At 36.1% G+C, this 20314-nt stretch overlaps 1 protein-coding gene across 1 annotated transcript; it reads right to left on the bottom strand.

Moving 5' to 3' along the window:
• Positions 1-8450: 8450 nt before the first annotated feature.
• On the bottom strand, positions 8451-20193 carry LOC135785508 (uncharacterized). The gene is made up of 5 exons (XM_065294998.1): positions 19872-20193; positions 19384-19454; positions 18985-19144; positions 14592-14721; positions 8451-9871 (listed from the first exon to the last, which is right to left on the bottom strand). The coding sequence occupies exons 2-5, from the start codon at positions 19401-19403 to the stop codon at positions 9675-9677; spliced, it is 507 nt and encodes a 168-aa protein (XP_065151070.1). The 5' UTR covers positions 19404-19454; positions 19872-20193; the 3' UTR covers positions 8451-9674.
• Positions 20194-20314: the final 121 nt, after the last annotated feature.

Genomic DNA, 20314 nt, shown 5'->3' with positions numbered 1-20314 from the left:
CTACACAGGTGCTTCACTGGTGCTATATGGCACTAAAAACGGTTCTTCTATGATTACGATCCAAAGCAACAGTTTTGGTTCTATATAGCACCGTTTGTTTTTTTAGAGTGTACTGTCAACCTACTGTAGTGACCCCAGTTCGAGTCCCATAGCTTGGCTTCCTTTGCCGGTCCCCCCTCTCAGCTGTGCTTTCCTGTCCCATCTGTCAATAAAAGGCAAAAAAGCCACAAAAACATGAAAAAGAAAACTCTTCAATTTGAGAAACTATAAGCTATATCCCTATAATACTGTTATAGAAAAAAAATAATTCTAAGTATTAGAATAATTTTATGCAACATGATCTCACAGAAAGTCGTGTTATTGTCACGAAAAATGTGATTAATTTATTTGTGTCCATTGCACAAAATTCAGCTTTTTTTCGTGCATTGAGAACAAATAAATTTATCAAATTTTTTGTGACTATAACACAACTTTCTGTGAGATCAGTCTGATTTTAAACCTTATAAAACAAGTCTTATAGGGACGATATATAGGGACGACATTTAGATGAATCCAGGACTAGGCCTTAGTTATATAAGGACGATTAAGTTGTTTTTACAAAATACCTTGCAAAAAAAATACAGATTGAGGTTTTGAAATTAAGGCAGCTCAAACATGCATTATAGTCCGGGATTAGAATAAGTCCTGTCTGAGAAAACGCCACTTAATGTTTTATTTACTGTTTTATTATTTTGTTGAAATTTTTTTCAAATTTTTACAAAATCAAATATTTAATCTCATCAGTAAATTTATAGGTGCGGTTTCCGGATTAGTCCTAGACTAAAATAAACGTAAGAGCAGTCCAAACTGAAAACAACTTCTTGAAATACACTTTGTTTTGCCTCAAAATGCACAGAGATAATGTTTTAGTAAGGCATGTTTGTTAAAACTAGTTATATTTCCTAATTAAAGTAAGGCCACCCCATAAAGGGGCAGTTTACCAGACAGGGCTTATCCTAGTCCCAGACTAAAATGCATGTTTAAGATGCCTTAATTTAAAAACACCTTTTACTACTGACATATCTTAACATATATCAGTGCCAGTGTTTTTTCTCAAGATACACACCAGTATTTTTTTGGTGGGTTTGTAAAAAAAAAAATGCAGCATGAGATGAAAACAACTTGTTTTTGCAAGTTTTGGCATGTGAAAAATTTACATAACTTCTAAATTCAAGTTGAAATGGTTTAACTGAAAATTTTAAGTTAAAGTAACATAAAAATGTATGTAGATTTTACAAAAATGCTGCATATTTTTTAGTGTACTTACTAAAGTGTAGTCCTAGATTAATCTAAACCCTGTCCAAAAAACTGCCCCTACGTGTTTAATAATAATAATAATAATTCCTTACATTTATACAGCGCTTTTCTACTCAAAGCGCTTTACATATGAACAGGGGAATCTCCTCAACCACCACCAATGTGCAGCATCCACCTGGATGATGCGACGGCAGCCATATTGCGCCAGAACGCCCACCACACACCAGCTTATTAATGGAGAGGAGATAGAGTGATATAGCCAATTAGTATGAGGGATGATTAGTAGGACAATGGGCAAGTTTTGGCCAGGATGCCGGGGCACACCCCTACTCTATTCGAAGGACATCCTGGGATTTTTAATGACCACAGAGAGTCAGGACCTCGGTTTAACGTCTCATCCGAAGGACGGTGCTTTTTTGACAGTATAGTGTCCCCATCACTATACTGGGGTGTTGGGACCCCAGGTGGTCTCCCATCCAAGTACTGACCAGGCTCAGCCCTGCTCAGCTTCAGTGGGCAAGCTGTCTTGGGCTACAGGGTGATATGGCTGCTGGTGTTTAAAAACAATACAATTCTACACTGCTTTTATTTCAAATAAAACTGACAGCAATAGGCTTTATGCCCAGCTGCACTACTTCCTGAACTTCAGCCAGCTCCTTGTTTCCTGTCTGCCATTATTGGACAAACTGATTAATCCAGGTGTGCCTGACCTCAGTAGTCACAACAACAATAATCAGACACACCTGGATTAATCAGTTTGTCCAATACTCGCAGACAGGAAACAAGGAGCTGGCTGAAGTTCAGGAAGTAGCGCAGCTGGGCATAAAGCCTATTGCTGAACAAGCCAGCCCAAACTTTTATCGACTGGATTAATTAATATTCAGATAAGGGTTTGGAAAAATGACTCATTTAATTCCCCAGCAGTGCACGGACAACTGAGAGATGTTAGCATGGACATCTGCCAACCAAACAAGAACCTCCAATGTTTTCCTTTGTGTTATTAAACCAGTGAGGGTGGTCCAGTGGGAAGCACTGTTGGCCGGTTCGTGTCCCGGGAGGTCTTTCTGTGTGGACTTTGCATGTTCTTCCTGTGTCTGTGTGGCTTTCCTTCAGGTACTGGAGATGAACAATTGCCCTTGCCCAACTTTTAGCATTTAGAATAGCCGGTTCTCGCCATAAATATATCTATAGATGCTAGAATGGCCCCTATAAGTTAAAAAAACTATAACCTGTCATCCCAGTTAAGTAGTATCAAGGATTTTAGGTAATCGTGGCATTAAAGCTTTATAGCTCAAACACGACGCCATAGCAGTCAAGCATAGTTTTTGAAATAAACTATCACAGATGGTTTTCGCAACGGATCCGACCATACATCCAGCCTAAAGGCACAAAGTGAATTCTCCAGAGCAACAGTTCAGGCCATCAACATTTCTACTCAACATGGCTAATGGCAGTCCGACCGACCACGTGTAACCTCTGCCAGACTTTGCGAATGAGATTTTAACTTTGCACACCTGCCACCTTTAAGTACAGGCAGATGGGTATTGCAATTCAATTAAAATGGAAATCTTGTTCAATTAATGTAGTGGAACAAAGGATTTTCCGGTGGTAACAAGAAACTGGGGGCCTCTGATTATCCGAGGCTCTGTTGATGAGCCAGACAATGGATTAACATGGCACACATTTGCAGACGCCGAGACAGGCAAATACACGCATGGGTAGAGTCATGAGCTCAGGTGCCAGGCAGCTCTGCAATTTACACAGCTTAAAATATCAGCCTTAAAAGAAGCATCCATGTCAGGTAACACATAACATGCCACAAACAACATGCGTGGTGGTTTTATCCTTAGGTTACGCTACAGAGCTGAAGACTTATAAATAGTAGCACTGAGTCGCTAGTGGAGCTAATTTAAAAAGCGTATGATAACACCATGAGCCCTGCCATAAGTTAGAAAAACCCCTGCTGGGGTGACAATTTTCCATTTGGCCAAACCTTCCATGTAATTTATGTAAAAATATTAATTCAACACATGACAATAAATCACTGCGGCAGGCAAATATTGCCTCTCCCCTGCAATACTTTAAGTTGAACACGGCAGCGAGTTAAAGCTACTGACCTTGAGTGACTTTGTTGTCCTGTTTTCTATGTATAATTAAAAGAGACAAGATTAATCGTGTCAGTATGTATTAGACTTGGTTGGCATGGGGTTCGGGACATCGGTGAGCCAGCAGTCTTGGAGCATCCCTGGCACGAAACTTTTCATTTTCCAGCGCTGAACAAAGAGCCAGTGCTGTTTTCATGCCCATCATCCAATAACCAGCGTCATGTGAGTTTTGTTATGAACAGAGGAATCATCCATGCTGTAAACAACACATCAAAACAAATTTGCGCTAAATATCCCTCTTTCATATAGCAGAAAGTCCTCACTAACGAACATCTTGCATGGATTAATTCATGATCGCATAATGCACGTGTACTCAATAACAACAAACAAGACAAAGCAACTTTTTGTATGCGAAATCAGAAAATAAATGAAATGTTACTAAAAGACCATATGATCATGGTTAAATGGCACACTGTAAGAAAAATGTACAAAACTGTGCCTTTTCTGTCGCTCGCTGGGGTGTGTTACCCTCAAAAGTACATTTTTGTCACGGGCTTCCTGATCCCATTTTTCAAACTTAGTTAGTGTGTTATGTTGCTGTTAGATCATAAATAATACCTGCAAAATGATAAAGGTCAAAATTCACTGCAAATTCCCCTTTCAAAGCCTACAGCGAACGGCCGATTTAAACTACAGCCCTCTACTTCCGGATTGAATGACGTCAGTATAAGAGTTTTTTGACTAAACTCCGCCCACAGGAATACGTCAGTCGCCAGCTTTGGCTCAAACGGCTCTGCTAAACTAATCTGCTGTCTTTGTAAATCAGAAGGACAAACAAATTCACACATACATGATTAATTTCATTATCTTAATGGTGAAATTCCACATACATAAATGTAAATTATCTGGGCGAAATCATGCTTTAAAGTATTTAAAGAAGAAATTGTACACTATGTTGATCTAATATTACCCTCAAAAAACCAGAAAGCCTCTCAGATTCTAAAGGCATGTAATTATTTTCATATTTTTATATAATTTTTTGTTTCCCCCCAGCAACAATGTCTTTATTTTCATTTTAAATTATTTAATTTTGTGTTATTTTTGTTCATTTTTCATACAATTTATATTTGGCTACACTGCTGTAATATTTTTATTACTGTCAATTATTTAAAAAAAAAACTAATCTGCTGTCGAATCACAACACACTAGGCTTGTTCGACTTCATGCGACACCGCAAGAATCGACACCCGGATGCGTCAAAGTATCGCGAGAGCGAGACGAAATATGATTTCTTGAATCATTCTCGCGGTACTTTGACGTCATCCGGCTGTCGGTTCTAAGAACTCGTTACGTAATTCTGAAGGAGAGACTTCATAGAACAAGGAAGAAAACTATCAGCCCGATTGTAGGACAGTGAAAGCAGCGCTATACAGATAAGTAAATTGTGGTGAAAATACCGCGTTTTTTTACACGTGAAACATGAACACGTTATATTGCGCACGGTAAACAAAATCAAAGCTTCAAAAACACAGGAAGAACGGGATATTCAATAGATCCTTAAGGTACAGTAATGTACCCAAAAAGGTACAACACTGCATTGTTTAGTAGTAGAACTGTATGGTTATCCTCTTTTATCAAAATGTCATTTTTGTATTATACAAAAATAAAGTTAAGAACAACATGAATGTGACTACAGAATGCTAATTTTTGGGTGAACTATCCTTTCAAGCTTAAAAAACATGCCTTAAATCACAGTTTAACAGATCTTACCTCTAGGTACAATAGTCCTTTCAAATATCATTAAGTAAAAATAGATTTCATTGTTTAATTTTTGATGTTAATTGTACATTACAGGTATAATATTTGCAGTAACTTAAGTTTATCTCCTGCTGCTGCTGTCAAAGCAGCAATTAAACACAATCTGCACCAGACGATGCAGTTTGACGGCTTAAATCTGGTTTATACCCTCATAAAGAACTGCACACCAAAGAATAATTCTCACATGACATTTTCTGCTCATCCGATAATCCTAATGAATACTTGATAAGTGCACACTAGGATCCAAGAAAAGAGGGAGAGAGAGAGAAAGAGGGAGAGAGAAAGGGTCAGCTTCGGTGCCTCCAATGAATAGAAATAAAGATTTGACAGAACCAGAGGAAGTGCAGATGATTCAGAATATATTTGAGGAATCAACCTCAGCTCCAGCTTGGTGTATTTACATTTGCTGATTCACCTGTGCTGTCAAATATTTGTTTCTCACACCAGACTCCCATCGATGAGGGCTACGTGAGTTCAGGGTAACAGGTCCTGTGTTCCTGTAGGGTGGATTAAAACTCTCACCCATTGAGTGCTTCTCTCTGTGCTTCAGCTCTTGGCATTAGCTGCGAAAGTAAATGGATCTTAACACATGTGCATTAAACATCAGTTATAGTTCATTTGTGCAAGGAAACTCTTGTTCATAGTCAAAGGAACCAGTTGATACACTGTCAGAAAAAAAGGTACAAAACTGTTCCTTTCCTGTTGCTCTTTACTGTCATTATTTACTCACTGTCATGTTGTTACAAACCTGTATACATTTTTATTATGATGAACACGAAGAAAGATATTTTGAGGAATATTTGAAACCAAACCAATCAAGAGCCCCATTTACTTCCATGGAACAGGTATTCTTTTTTCCTACTATGGAAGTCAATGGGGCTCATGATCGGTTTGGTTACAAAATTCTTTTTTTTTAAACTTGTTTTAAAAGCATGCATCAGGTTCATTTCAATGCACAGTGTATTTGCACATTTTTCACATTACATTTGCACCATTTCTATGAAGGTTAAGACTGAATGGACCTGAAAATGTCAAATGGTGTAACCGCCAATTGCACCAAAGAATGAGAAATATTAAATATTTTATCCACCTTGATGGCATGTTAGTGTAATCATCATAAAAAAAATAAAAAAATTCAAGTAAAAAATATAATTTTATTAGTTATTTCTAAATGTAATTTTTAACGCGTTTTTATAATATTTGTCCTGACATATGCTGAAAACAGCTCTGTTTTCTAAATAATCTTTGACAAATTATATAAAAATATATTTAAAAAATCATACTACAATAAAAAGATGATTATATTTTATCCACATTTTTTATATTTAAATTTAAAATAATACTAGTTACACCAATTGACATAGACCGGTTACACCACATTGACATTTTTGCAATTAGCCCTCAAATTTTCTGTCAAAATGAAATGAAACCAGACATTTTAGACTTGGTCCTCAAAAAAGAAAACATATGCAAGTAATCTGCAAATTTATTTTGAAATTTTAATCCTTTTACATTTAATTTATCCAAACGGACACAAATTAATTATCGTCATGTCATTGACCCAAACATTTCTTAAAATATCTTCCTTTGTATTCATTAGAACAAATAAATGTATACAGGTTTGTAACAATATGAGAGTGAGTAAATGATGACAGAATCAACATTTTTGGGTGAACTATACCTTTAATGGTTCATTTTTTTGGGAATACGACATATTGAAATGTTGTACCATTTGGGGTACGATTTTATACCCTAAGGAATTATTGTGTACCTTAAGGAACAATTTTGTACCAGTTAAATTTTAGGGGTACACAAGTCACAATAATAGATCCTTAAGGTACAGTAATGTTCCCAAAAAGGTACAACATTGTATTATGTTTAAATGGGACATTTCACAAGACTTTTTTTTAGATGTCAAATAAATCTTATCTCAAAATACCATATAGATAATTTATTATAGCATGTTAAAATTGCTACTTTGTAGTGTGCCATTTTGGGTGTCATTTAACATGCAAATGAGCTGACTCTGCACTAAATGGCAGTGCTGTGGTTGGATAGTGCAGATTAAGGGGCAGTATTATCCCCTTCTGACATCACAAGGGGAGCCAAATTTCAATGACCTATTTTTTCCACATGCTTGGGGTTTACCAAAACTAAGTATGGATTGATCTTTTTCACATTGATAAAAGCACTGGGGACCCAATTTTAGCACTCAAACATGGAAAAAGTCAGATTGGTCCCCTTTAAAATACCTGTAAAGGTACAAAATGGAATCTTGGGGTACCACCCCAGCGACAGAAAAGATACAGTTGTATCCCTTTTCTTGTGACAGTGTATCATGTCCTGCCAACTATTGACATTAAACAAAAAAATGAAATAAATTATATAAATAAATATATATATACTATATGAGCAATTTGCTAATAGTAAAAGTACTTCATGCAGGACACATGTAAAGTCAAAGGTAAACCATTCAGCCCGCTCCTGTTTGATTTACGCATGCAGTGCTGAGAGATCAATCAAAGTACAAAAAGTTTCAAATATCACGCAAAGTTGCGTTCCTCACATATAAGATAAAGCTGTAGTGAATGCCAGGAGCCACCCACTTAACTATTTTAACAGAGATTTATCAACCCACACAAGAGTAGGAAGCAAAGCACAGAGGGCATTGGCTCTGCAGGGTTATTAATATGAAAATATGCAATACACAGCGGGCTGTTAGAAATTGATAGGCAACTGCTGAGAACTTAAGAAAATATCCAGTGTGACAAAAAATAGTGTGCTACTGCCATCTTGTGGTGTGAAAGAAAATGTTTCATACTATTAAATCACTAAAATGTACAAGAAGGTACAAATGTTGTGGTGGTACCTTTTCAAAAAGTGTACCTCAAAGGTAAATATCTGTACCAAAATGTTACATATTAGGACCTTTTTAAAAGGTACCGTCCCAGTGACAACTTTGTACCTTTATTTCTGAGAGTGTAAATCTGCACTAAAGTATATAATATTTGCGCTGCATAAAATGCGTTTACTACATTATTCATATACATATAAAAATATCCAAATATCAGATTTTCATTTTGACTACTGAGCAGAAAGTAATATATGTAATAGAAAACATATTAAATTTAATCTAAAAAAAAATGAGTCATTGGACGTTCATCACACTTAAGTCACTAACAAACCAGTTAATGAAAAGTGTTGCGTTTGTCAGTGAAGAACTCTCGATACTTTCAGACATTTCACCCAACTTTATTTTTGAAAGAGATTTGAAGGGTTTTTCCATAAATACAAAAATAGCATATACAGTACTTCGGTTTAAATGAGATAATACATGTTGAAGGATTAGCTATTTAAATCAAATTATGATTAAATGAAATTATATAGTGAAAGTGAAAGGACGGGGCATCCATATAGGAAAATATAACTACTACACACACACACATTTTTTAAAAGCACTTACAGCACATCCTTTCATGTGGACTTTTTTATACAAAAATTATTGATCCCATTATGTTAACCTGGTATATTGACAATTGCACAGAGATGACTTCATGCGCTCACCAAAACACATCAGCATTTTCACAAGGAAGTTCATTTTGGATTTATCAACACACTTAACACATGCCATAACACGCACATACGCACAGAGGATTTCTATTCCGGTTAGCAGAATTAGTTCGTAAGGGCACTGTGATTTCGAATGCATCAGTGTATTACAGTTAACCTGATAAGCGATACAACACAGGAGTATGACTGCTTCACATTTACACAACAAGTCAGAACCAACAACCACACTATCCACACTGGCTCTGGTTGATTTATGGATATCGGACGTCTACCAACAGATTAAGGCAATTACAACACATTTAAAAGTGCTTCACAGGGCAAAGTTTTTTTTTCTTTTTTAAATTGTCATCACATATAAACTGAGGTTAAAAATAAACCTTCACTTACTTGAACCTCTCCCTTTGGGACTTTAGAGAAAACAAAAAGAAAACGTTTTAATAACATTGTCCATTATCAGATAGCCTATGTACAGTTCACGGGATCTAAAATCCGTAACGCTGTGCTGATGCTCATTTCGTTGATCCCCAGGACTGTCGCAAAGAAATGTGTTTCAAATATTACTGGATTATGTGGTGTCTGTCGTATGGCTAAGCCCTGTTGTGATGCTGACTAAAATGAGAATAAGGCATGAGTGAACTAAAAGCACCGGTTTTTACCAGCGTGGGCAGAGCAGTTATCATCTCTACCAGCAGATGGCATCAGCTATTCTTTATACTGCATATTTTGCATTTTACAAGAGAACCAACAAACATCCTTAATCCTGTATAGTTTCAGATCATTTCAAGTGGCTTGTAAAGAAAATAAGTCCAGATGGAAAAAAACAACAACAACCTGGGGAAGGGCTAAACCTGTTGCCAAGCCCTTATTTTGAAATCTGGAAGCTGTCTAACTTGACCTTCCCTCGGATTGGCTGTGGTTGTCTACTTGCTGATTGGCTGGAGAGATGGCACTGGGTGTGTAAGGAGGTGGGGCTTCTGTGATCGCGCTAGAATCGTTGCCGTCTGGGATGGCGATGCTGAGGGATGTATCGGTGTCGTCGTTTTGTGCATACTCGCTGTATGGCGGAGGCTTTAGATCGTTTGCTGTATAAAAGACAGAGAGAAAATAAATATGCGAAGGTAGAGGAATGAAAGGCAAAAAGTAAATATAACACCAACAAAACTGTATCAACTATATAGGTTACTTACAGATTATACAAAAAAGTAACAGAATGTGACCAACAACGCAACATGTATTCTTCGAACCACCAAGGTCATGCTTGTAAAGTTACAAAACTTCCTTTTTCACCCTGCAGGCCACTAAAAGTTATCCTTCATGGCTCAATGCCCCCCCCCCCAAAAAAAAACCATTTCAATGGAACAGGTGAGTGTACAGAGCAAAACTGCACATACTGAAAAGGATTTTGGAAAGCGCTGAGGGTGGGAGGGGGATTTCTATTATCGCTTCACATCAAATATCAATGGTAGAAATGCTGAATGATGTGGAGGATCTTTCAATGACTGCTCATTGAAGGTCATATGACAAATACCACATCCTGCTTTACAGATTTGATCTTACTGTATCTAAAGTCATGTTGCATCTTTCCCACAATGTCTAGTTTTCAGTGTTTTTCTAAACATGTAAAAAAAATTTAAATGACTGCCAGAAGGTCAATAAAAACATGAATAACCCCAAAAAAAGCAGTTGCGTGAACTCGGATTGAGGGAAAGCTTAGATTAAGCACCGTCTACAAACACGCAGGCTTAGTTTTGCAAATAGCATAGCTGTAAGCCGATGGATTAGCAGTGCACAGTTTAGATGTACAAATGACATGGAGCAATACTGTGGGTGCTCAGGATAAAAGTGATGTTTCTTGGTGAATTACATTGGTATCTTTGCATTCCATAAAGAGTTTTGGTTTTAGCCCAATGTTATGTGTTATGTTAAAGGGCACCTATTATGCAAAATCTACTTTTACAAGGTGTTTGGACATAAATGTGTATTGGCATTGTGTGAACACAACCACCTTACAATGCAAAAAAATCCACCTACTCCTAAGCTAGTCTCATTAGACATGCTGTTTCTATTGTCCTGTTAATGTGATGTCACACTGATAAAGCCCCTCGCACAGCCACTGTCTGACAGTCCTGTATTACCTCTCGCTGGTCAATTTTTTTATATGTTGTAATGCACTGTAAGTCGCTTTGGATTAAAGCATCTGCCAAATGCATAAATGTAAATGTAAACAATCAATGTGTGCAGTAAATCTAAAGCACAGAGCTATGAATGGCAGTCTCATCCATGTGTTAATGTCAATTGCTGGCAGCTGGTGTACACGAATGTCCTTTTCGAAATGTCTGTTACGAAACGTGCCAATTAAGAGACATTGATCATTGACTAATTTAAGATGGCTTGATGTCTGCAGGCCCACTCTCCAACTGTTGTCATGAAATTGTCCCAGTTAACCATTTACTGAGAACACAGCGGAGTAAAAGCACAAGAATAAAATTTTCTCTGATATATTGAAACTGAATTATAGGGCTGTTAAATATAATTGTTTTTCGATGCATCGCGTTGCTAATGTGAATGATTACTGCATTAATGTATAAAAACGCTCATGTCTCTTTTGCACACACATTACTCTCTCTCTCTCTGAGGTGAGTGTGCACATGCAGGAGATGCATTTTATAAAGCGTATTTTATATTTTTGAACATGGACTGCTGTTGAAAGTTCTTTAGGATGCAAAGAGCTCAATCGACATATCAAAGATGCCACATTGCATCTCAAAGCAGAGTTTTAATGTGGGGCTTTCATAAGAAAGATGACAAAGAGCTGCAATGGTAAAAGTGTGAGGGAGACACACTAAGCCTGACTTCAGTAAAAAAAAAAAAGAGTGATGCACAGCGATGTATTGAGATATCAGTATGAATATGGGTGAAATTCTCACGTACTTCATCACGTGAAAAGTGTGAGACGTTAACTTTAAAGTAGGGATGCTTAACGATTAATCGCAATTAATCGTTAGCAGAATAAAAGTTTTTGTTTACATCATATATGTGTGTGAACTGTGTATAATAACTTTGTATAAATAAATGTACACACATGCATGTATATGTTTTAGAAATGTTTACATGTGTATATACATTTGTATATTTATGTATAATTTATATTATATATAAATATAAATACTTAATATATAAAAAAAAATTCTTAAAATTATACATGAATGTGTTCAAAAATTATATATACATATTTATTATACACAGTTTACACACATATGTGATGTAAACAAAAACTTTCATTCTGCTAACGATTAATCGCAATTAATTGTTTAGCATCCCTACTTTAAAGAGTTACTAAACCCTAAACCAACTTTTTTTTGTTAATGATGTTCATTGATTTTACAATTTTTTTTGACATTTGGATATAAAGTGTTTCAATGCTACAATATACGGTGGAAAAACGTCTGAGTGCTGCCCTCTTCAGGTTGAACAGTGGCTACTGCAGTTGAATTTTCCTATTGGATGTTGGGTCCAAAAAATCCCTCGTGACGTAAGCAGGTTCAAGCTCACCACGCCCTTGTTACAATCTCACCACACTTGGTACGAGCTTAGTTCACCCCCTCTATCTCCGTTGGGATCTGCCCACTTTTCTTGCATTTTTCAAATATTGCCAGTGGGTGGAGTCAGGCTCTGACCAGAGGTTTAGTAACTCTTTAATGATGTTATACAATCGCAATTTAACTACAATGAACAACTGTTTTCTTTATGTATTTACATTTGAATAAAGCCTTATTACCGCTTTCCAACATTTTTGAATATGATGACGCCTCTTGTTCTTCTTCGTTAGCTTACTTCTTTTCTGGGTGCTCACAGGATAGGGAAGTGTCTATCGAAGGCTGGAAGTAGTATTTCATCCAGGTACTTTTCGTCTACTGTTTTTCGAATACTATGAATTCGGACAGCCTCCTATATAGTATGAAATTTGGTGATTTCAAGTATGCATGATGCTAAACTACATCATCATACCAAGTGTTCTCTGTCACTGTTACAGGTTTGGTTCTTTGATGGTTTTGTCCCGTTTATATAATCTTTCTGCATAACTGAGGAAGTCTTCTGAAGAAATCAACTGTTACGGAAATATATATCGCAAGTTGTTTTTAGAAGTGAGCATAGAGTTACATAGGAGGGAGTATCAGTGGTTGGAGTGCAACAAAAGTTTAATCATTTACATGTCAGCTATGCAACGGGCAACCATTTGGAAAATTTGGAGAAGTATTTTTAGGGATGATTTACATTTTGCATTTGGCAGACAAAGTGACTTATAGTGCATTTAAACCTTTGACCAAGCGCCATAATAAGTTGAGTTACATGAAAGATTTAGTGCTGTATAGGATCAAGCAATGTTAGTATTTGATGTATACATTAAGACTAATAAGACTATACTATACAAATCCCTATACTCAGGAAAATGCTTGGTTGTTTCAGCCCATGGTTGAGTAAAGTATGGTCAAACTCACCCGATAAATTAACCTACGCCTTGGTTTTAAAGCCCAAAATGCGTTTGGGTCAAATATGGACATTATCTAGTTTACTATACCCCAACGGTTCGGGTTTGTCCATATTTTACGAAAACATTGACTGAACATCCCCGCCTTTTTGTTTTCATAGCCTTTTTCATAGCATTCCATGACTACATAACAGAAAAATATATCATATTAATGGTACACTATGATTTCACCTTCCCTAAAATGCGGTCCAAGTTTTGATTAACAAACTTCTTCCTAATTTCAATATAAACTATTGTCATCCAAGTGCAGGCTGTGGTGTATTTGTACCAGGGCTTAAAAACGAAAAAAATTATCAATCGTTTCACTCCGAGCAGAATCGATATTTTAACGTTTCCGTTTTTACGTTCCTCATTGAACATTTACGTTCCGAAAACGGTTTACTTAGAAAAAATACCGGTTAATAACGTTATTTTAATTCAGGCTATACTTTAACAAATACATGCATACAGACTAATTTTCACACAAAAATAATAACATAACACATGATATAACTAAACTTCAACATTTCATTAATTGTTAAAACCACAAAAGAAATACCTGCATTCATTTTAAGTATAAACAGCTGAAAAAAACGACCCGTTTTCAACCATGTCTTTTACTGGTTGAAACCGCAGCATACTCTGCTGGATGTTTATGTTAAATGTGCCTCTGTAAGTTACCTCAGTGATTCCCGGCTACTGTACTTCTCCCCCACATCCTTCAATATTGCAGACAGACTTGTTAAGACAGCTTGTCGTAAGAAAAATAATAACGAAAAGGAATTTCTTGGTGGCGACCCATCTAAAAAGTTATTGACAGTGGTATAAGTCCCCTGGGTTTTTTGAGTTACAGTTTGCATCTTCATATTTCCAAGCAAGTTTTAACTTAAACATACCTCTGAACATTTGATGGGTAGCTTTGTGGTTGTTTAAGACAAATGCTATCGGGCCGGAGACTCGATGACTGCTGCGCGGGCATTTCACTCACGCTATGTGTCTGTCAAAGTCACTCACGCTTGATGCGTCAAAGTCACATGTTGTACTGTTCAAATCATGATTGGTCACTGATAAGTACAATATTAAAGAAAACGATAAAATAACGTTATTAACCGGTTAATGGTCATTTTAAATAAACGTTTCTGTTCAGAACGATTAAAATTGATTTCGTTTTAGTTTTCGTTTTTGTTCCTGTTAAAATTTCGTTCGTTTCCGGTTTTCGTTTTCGTTCCTTGAACCGGTTCAGAGCCCTGATTTGTACAGTGAGTCAATCTTACCTCCAGACACGGCCTCATATGGTGGAGGCATGTCTAGATGAGAAAGTGATGATGATGGTGGAAGAGAGGCGGAGGGTTCGCCCACCGAGCCGTCGTCCTGAACGCCGTACCAACTGGGCCAGATTGATGTCTGTGGAGCACAAAGAGTTAAACACCCACAATCAGACAGAATTCATGCTGTACGTTTACATAACATACAGGAAACATCTGAGGTTGAGTATTTCTCTATAAGAAAACTTTAAATAGATGTGGGTGTGAAAACAGATCAGGAAAGTGTTTGTGAGAGTCAGCTTTAAAATGCTTATGTTGTGCAATCCATTGACCTGACTCTTGTCTACCACACATATTTCACTCAGAAACAGCTGCTGATGATAATACTGATAAAGATAATCTTAAAACATGCAGTTTTTGCATGACAAACTATTTTCATATTAATAAATAAGTATTTCCCTTTATGATTCAACTTAAACCTTTGCCATAAAGATCATGAGCATGTGGCATCTCTAATTTGTACAGTAAGTTATAACACATTGATCTCTCTTATACTAATGATACAGTAATCTGATGCTAAATAACCCTCTTTGTTGAAAAGACTCCTCTTTAATGTAGTGCCTTTACCACATAACCTTATAAGGCCAAACAAACTACACATGATGTCCTACTATGTTGTGAAATTGAGGGCATTTCCGGTGTAGAGGGCTGGAGGCAGCTTGTGTTTCTAAAAATATATCATTGCACTTCAGAAGAAATAACAACTGCAGTAAATGTCTGACATAACCTGACATGGAAATAAGATATGGCCTATAAAAGTTACGTTTGAAAAGCAAAGATGATGCAATAAGAATGATGTGAATGGAAACCTAAGATGTATCCGCATTGTCGGATTTTTGAAACCCCACTTACATTGTATGTGTAGGCCGCATATGCGCCTACAGGACAATTCAGTATGACATTTTGTCACAATGCAAGTGTCTAATGTCTGTGTTCACGTATGAGACAAATAAACTATACTTTGCAAGGCTGTGCTTTCGACCATGCACATACTTTCGAGTGCACAAAAAAACAGAGTAATCCAGACTTAAGCTTTTACTTTCCTAAATAGTTCAATACTCATCAAGTTCTCATTTTGACACAAAATATTTTTTATGAATTTAGTGTTACGGGTTTCAACATGATCCAAAACGTTTTCTACACTTAAAGGAGTAGTCCACTTTATAGATGGGGCCCATTGACTTACCATAGTATTTTTTTTCCTACTATAAAAAGTCAATGGACCCCATCTCTAAAGTGGACTACTCCTTTAAGTCTCCTACAGAGAAATGTTACAGTCAAGGATACATTAACCTGACTGTATGAGTGAATAAGCTTTGGTTACACTGCCAAAAAACACAATAACATTCCAAAAAGGTTTTGTCAGCATTGTCACGTCCCTTAGCTGTGGGCCCCACTCTTCGTCCATCTAAACTGCTTCTCCTGGCTTCTTCAAGCCTTTTCACAGGCACCGGCTAGATTTGACAAGTGCTGGGCACTGACAAGTGAAAGCATTCACTTATACAGAAGAGCTCACACAATTATAGACCTGTGCGAATTACACACAACCGAGACCTGACAATCCTGCCCTCAGTTTGGTTTAACAAATCCTCGATGTAGCTTTTGGAGTGATACTTTTCTTACATCATGAGCAAAAAATAAAATAAAAATGCAGAGCACCAAGGTCAAAACCAGTGTTGTGAAAGAGTAAAAGTGGAGGCGCACCAACACTGATTCTGACCTCCTGAGTATGTAAATAGTACATGCAAAGTCTCTACAGGAACATGAATTCAAAGAAATGATCTTCATTCAGTTTAAAAGCGAAACAAACAAACTTTAACCTTGTGATTGCCAATCTTGCAGGGGGGGCACAAGATGGTGCCAGGGGGCAGTTTTATGACATTTTATAAAATATATAAAATATAGCTACCAACCAAAAGCACTAGCTTTTATAATTCAATATGTTTTGTTTTATTCAAAAATTCTAAAATGAGATTATTTTATATCATGAATTGGCACACAGAAAACTTTTGAGAATCACTGCCTTAACCTGTGAACAAATGCATATTTACTTTGCATACATACAGACTTTACAACTATAAAACACAAAACTAGACATTTTAATGGCTACTGCAAGAATGCATTGAAATAATATGTTAAATTTTGTCTATTGATCTTTATATTGAAGGTATGTAATTTATTAAGTGCCAAAATTATCCAGAAACGTTTTAATGTCCATTTACAACCCTAGGATTTGTCCTTTGAATTAAAAGGATGCTGAGCTCTGCTCTGAGGCTCATGTCAATAGCTCACATTAGTAAACAGACCTATGAGCCTGCATCAGACAAAAATACAGATTTTGAGGACCAAATTATTATTTGGAGATTGTTAATTGCTGGTTCTGAGTGGCAAGTTTTCTGCAGAATGTAAATATAAAATCAATAGTAGAACTTCAACCTAAATGCTAACATATAGCATTTATTAGCATGAAGCGCTAACTCAAAAGTTGCAACTTTGTAATTAACTTAATGTGTAATTTAATGTAGGGGGCATACATCTCGACTGTAACGTCACAGTCGGTGTTATGTTGAGATTGGCCTGTTTTCCAGCAGTCTTTTGCGTGCACGAGGTTTACATAAATGTGAGGAAACAAACGCGTTTGAGGCTATGCTACGTTTGAGGCGTTTTGCTACGTTTACGTCTTTCATTTACACTACACCACCATTTTCGACCCTCTTAAATGGATTTGTTCGCAAACGCTGCAGACCCTGTTTTAGTTTGAGAACTCAGACGTTGCGCTGCAGTATAAATGAACGTATTTTTGCCAAAATAGTAAACATCTACCAACCAGCTATTATAAACGCTATATCAGATTGTTTTATGTATCCTTATAGATAATGTCTGTTTTATATTTATGTTTGAGTATTGTTGGGTTTGAATATTGTTGTAATGTTGTTTATGTTTTGTTAAAATTTAGTTGGCTTATTACGAAAGATAGACTGTAATTTTAAATGCCACATAGGGCGTTGTAAAGGCCAATATGAAGGGAGAATTGTAATGGGTCAGACATTATTTTCGAGTTTAATTCAAGTTTTGTTTGCTAATTTAAAATGAAATTTGTTTCATATAATTTGTCTCTTAATTTTAATCGATGTTTTGTTGATAAGTTTTGTGAATATAAATGAATAAAAACAATAAAATCAACATCATATTAATATTTAATGCTGGTTTAGCCGATTGCACTTTTTGCTATTTCTGTGTTGCTAGCAGAGGAAGTGCACGGTCCTCGTACACTTTTAAAAATTAACAAACTCCCTACATTAAAGCAATAAGCATTTCTGTAGGCTAAAGCTATACTTCACCTCTTATGATGTTTGATTGAAGTTTGCATTTGCTGAAATTTATTTTGCTTCAAGTTCGCTACTGTTTAGTACTGTTCACTTGAATGCTTCCTTTTTAAAGCATAAAGACCTTCCTTTTTGGTTTACATCAACATTAACCTATAATCATATTAATATGTTGTGGGGGGCTAGAACAATATAAGACTGTCCCAAACACATTTTTATAGGTTCAAAAATAGTGTCTGTTGTAGTTGCCGGCAAAGGATCCAGGTATGGATTTTTGTCAATATCGCACACCCCTAGGCTGCATAAATGCGCAAAGGTAAACTATTATTAGAGGAATAAGTTATTTTACACTTTTATGCGCATGCCCAGTTACGTGATTGGTCATGTTTCATGCGTTTATGATCGTGTATAGTGTGGATGAAGATTCTTTTTAAAATGCCAGTATAAATGATGATTGTTAAATGCAGTTTAAAAACGCAACAGCTCTAATGTAAACAGGGCCTGAGGCTCACAATATAACCATGTACAGAGCTCTTATTATTCATTTATGCCTAGATAAATACAGATTTTATACTATGGCACCTTTATAGCATGTGGTAATGAGGATCCATATATACGTAAAACTCAAGTGCTTTATACCCAAGTTCATAATAGATAGATAATAGATGTGTAATAAATTGTTTTTAAAGCTTGAAAACCCTGAAAACTACTTATTTTTAACATATGGAGAAGTGTGGAAGTAATAGTACTCTTTTTTCGTATTAAACCAATGGCGTTAAGTGGTGTGGGTCTGGAATAAATGCCAACAGTGTCTCATTGGTATTTACAAATGTATAAACATTGACACTTTAATGGTCACATATAAAAAAAACACCCCAATCTAGTTTTCGTGTTGTTGTTATGAATCTTAGGGATTTTTTGCTTTTAAATACCGATTACATAAGCATCTAATGACTCACAGTCAAATAGCCACACCCTAAAAAAAACTGAAAGCAGTTGATAAAGCTTTGACTCACATTTTGCCTTTCGCAGACTTGGTGCAGGTACGCTCTTCCTCCCACAATGACGATCTGTGTATTGCGGGGATTGCTGAGGTATGCAGCGAGCTGTCTTTGCCTTGAACGGTACCAGCAGATGTAAAAGAAGATCTTAATCATAATAAATATTATGACGACTCTGAAACAAATAATTGAACAAGCTCATATAATCGGTGTGAAACAAGATAATTAGGATAATTACTTTAATTACATGCCATGAAGAAATTGAAAATATAATATCAGGAAATGCAATTTATGTACGGTCTCATATATTCATTACCATCAAACTGTTAAAAAAAGAGCTGACAATGTTTCAATATAAAGTAGCAAATATAATAGTAATCACATAAACATCCAACAAAAAAGACCACAACTTACATGTACCAGTACAACTCCATGTTTCTCACCAGTAGGTATTTGTTATCATAATCAGCTTTCAAGCTGTGAAACTGAAATAAAACCCAAAACAGCGTTTGGCAGGATTAGCATATGTAATTTTTATTTTATACGTAGACAGTTGTGTCTTGTACAAATGTTACAATCTGCTTAACTTACTGACACTTTCTAACCCGTACACATAACTTTTAAAACAGACTTTGTGTCGCATCGAAAAATATTGTGTAATATACAGAATTGGGTAATTTCTTCCAACACAAACAAAAATCTAAAAAAATAATTTCTTCCAACACAAACAAAAATCTAAAAAATAAACTAACACGACCACTCCACTGGCTTAAGAGTATTTATGTAAACAAGGCTACATAAACACGATTAGCCTTCAAATACATTCAAAGTGCCATCTTACGTCTAAGTTGTAGTCAAATCATTTTAATAACACAATTTTAATTAAAACGAGCCTAACTTACCTTTTAAAGCTTATAAAAGTTATAATACACTCCAGTTTTAGGGAACTAGCACAGCATCCGCACCTCTAACACAAGAGAGGAAGTTGCTTTGCTAACGGGCTAAAAAAGAAATTCACCCTACATAAATTAAAAACAGAGGGAGTTTGTATAATTTTACAGACGCTCGGTGTCACTAACTTCTTGTAGACCGAGTGTATCTTTTCTGTAAATAAATTGCAATATTTGGAAATATCAACGGTTTCCGAGAAAACACTCCGTTGCTGTATGTTTTTTCCATGGGCAGGGGATTCGCTGTAGTTCTGTTGTCTCGTAACAAGGCGTCTGCTTAGAGGCATTATGGGAAAAATTCCCGTCAAAATAAAAGTCCATTCTAATTTTGTTTTATTGTGGTTAATTAACCTGCCAGATGTTTAAACATATTAGGTATTTACATTTGTAGACAT

This window comes from Paramisgurnus dabryanus, chromosome 22, assembly GCF_030506205.2.
Source record: "Paramisgurnus dabryanus chromosome 22, PD_genome_1.1, whole genome shotgun sequence".
Lineage (NCBI taxonomy): Eukaryota > Metazoa > Chordata > Actinopteri > Cypriniformes > Cobitidae > Paramisgurnus > Paramisgurnus dabryanus.
Note: the sequence above shows the minus strand (reverse complement) of the source record. Positions and strands in the feature narration are given on the sequence as shown.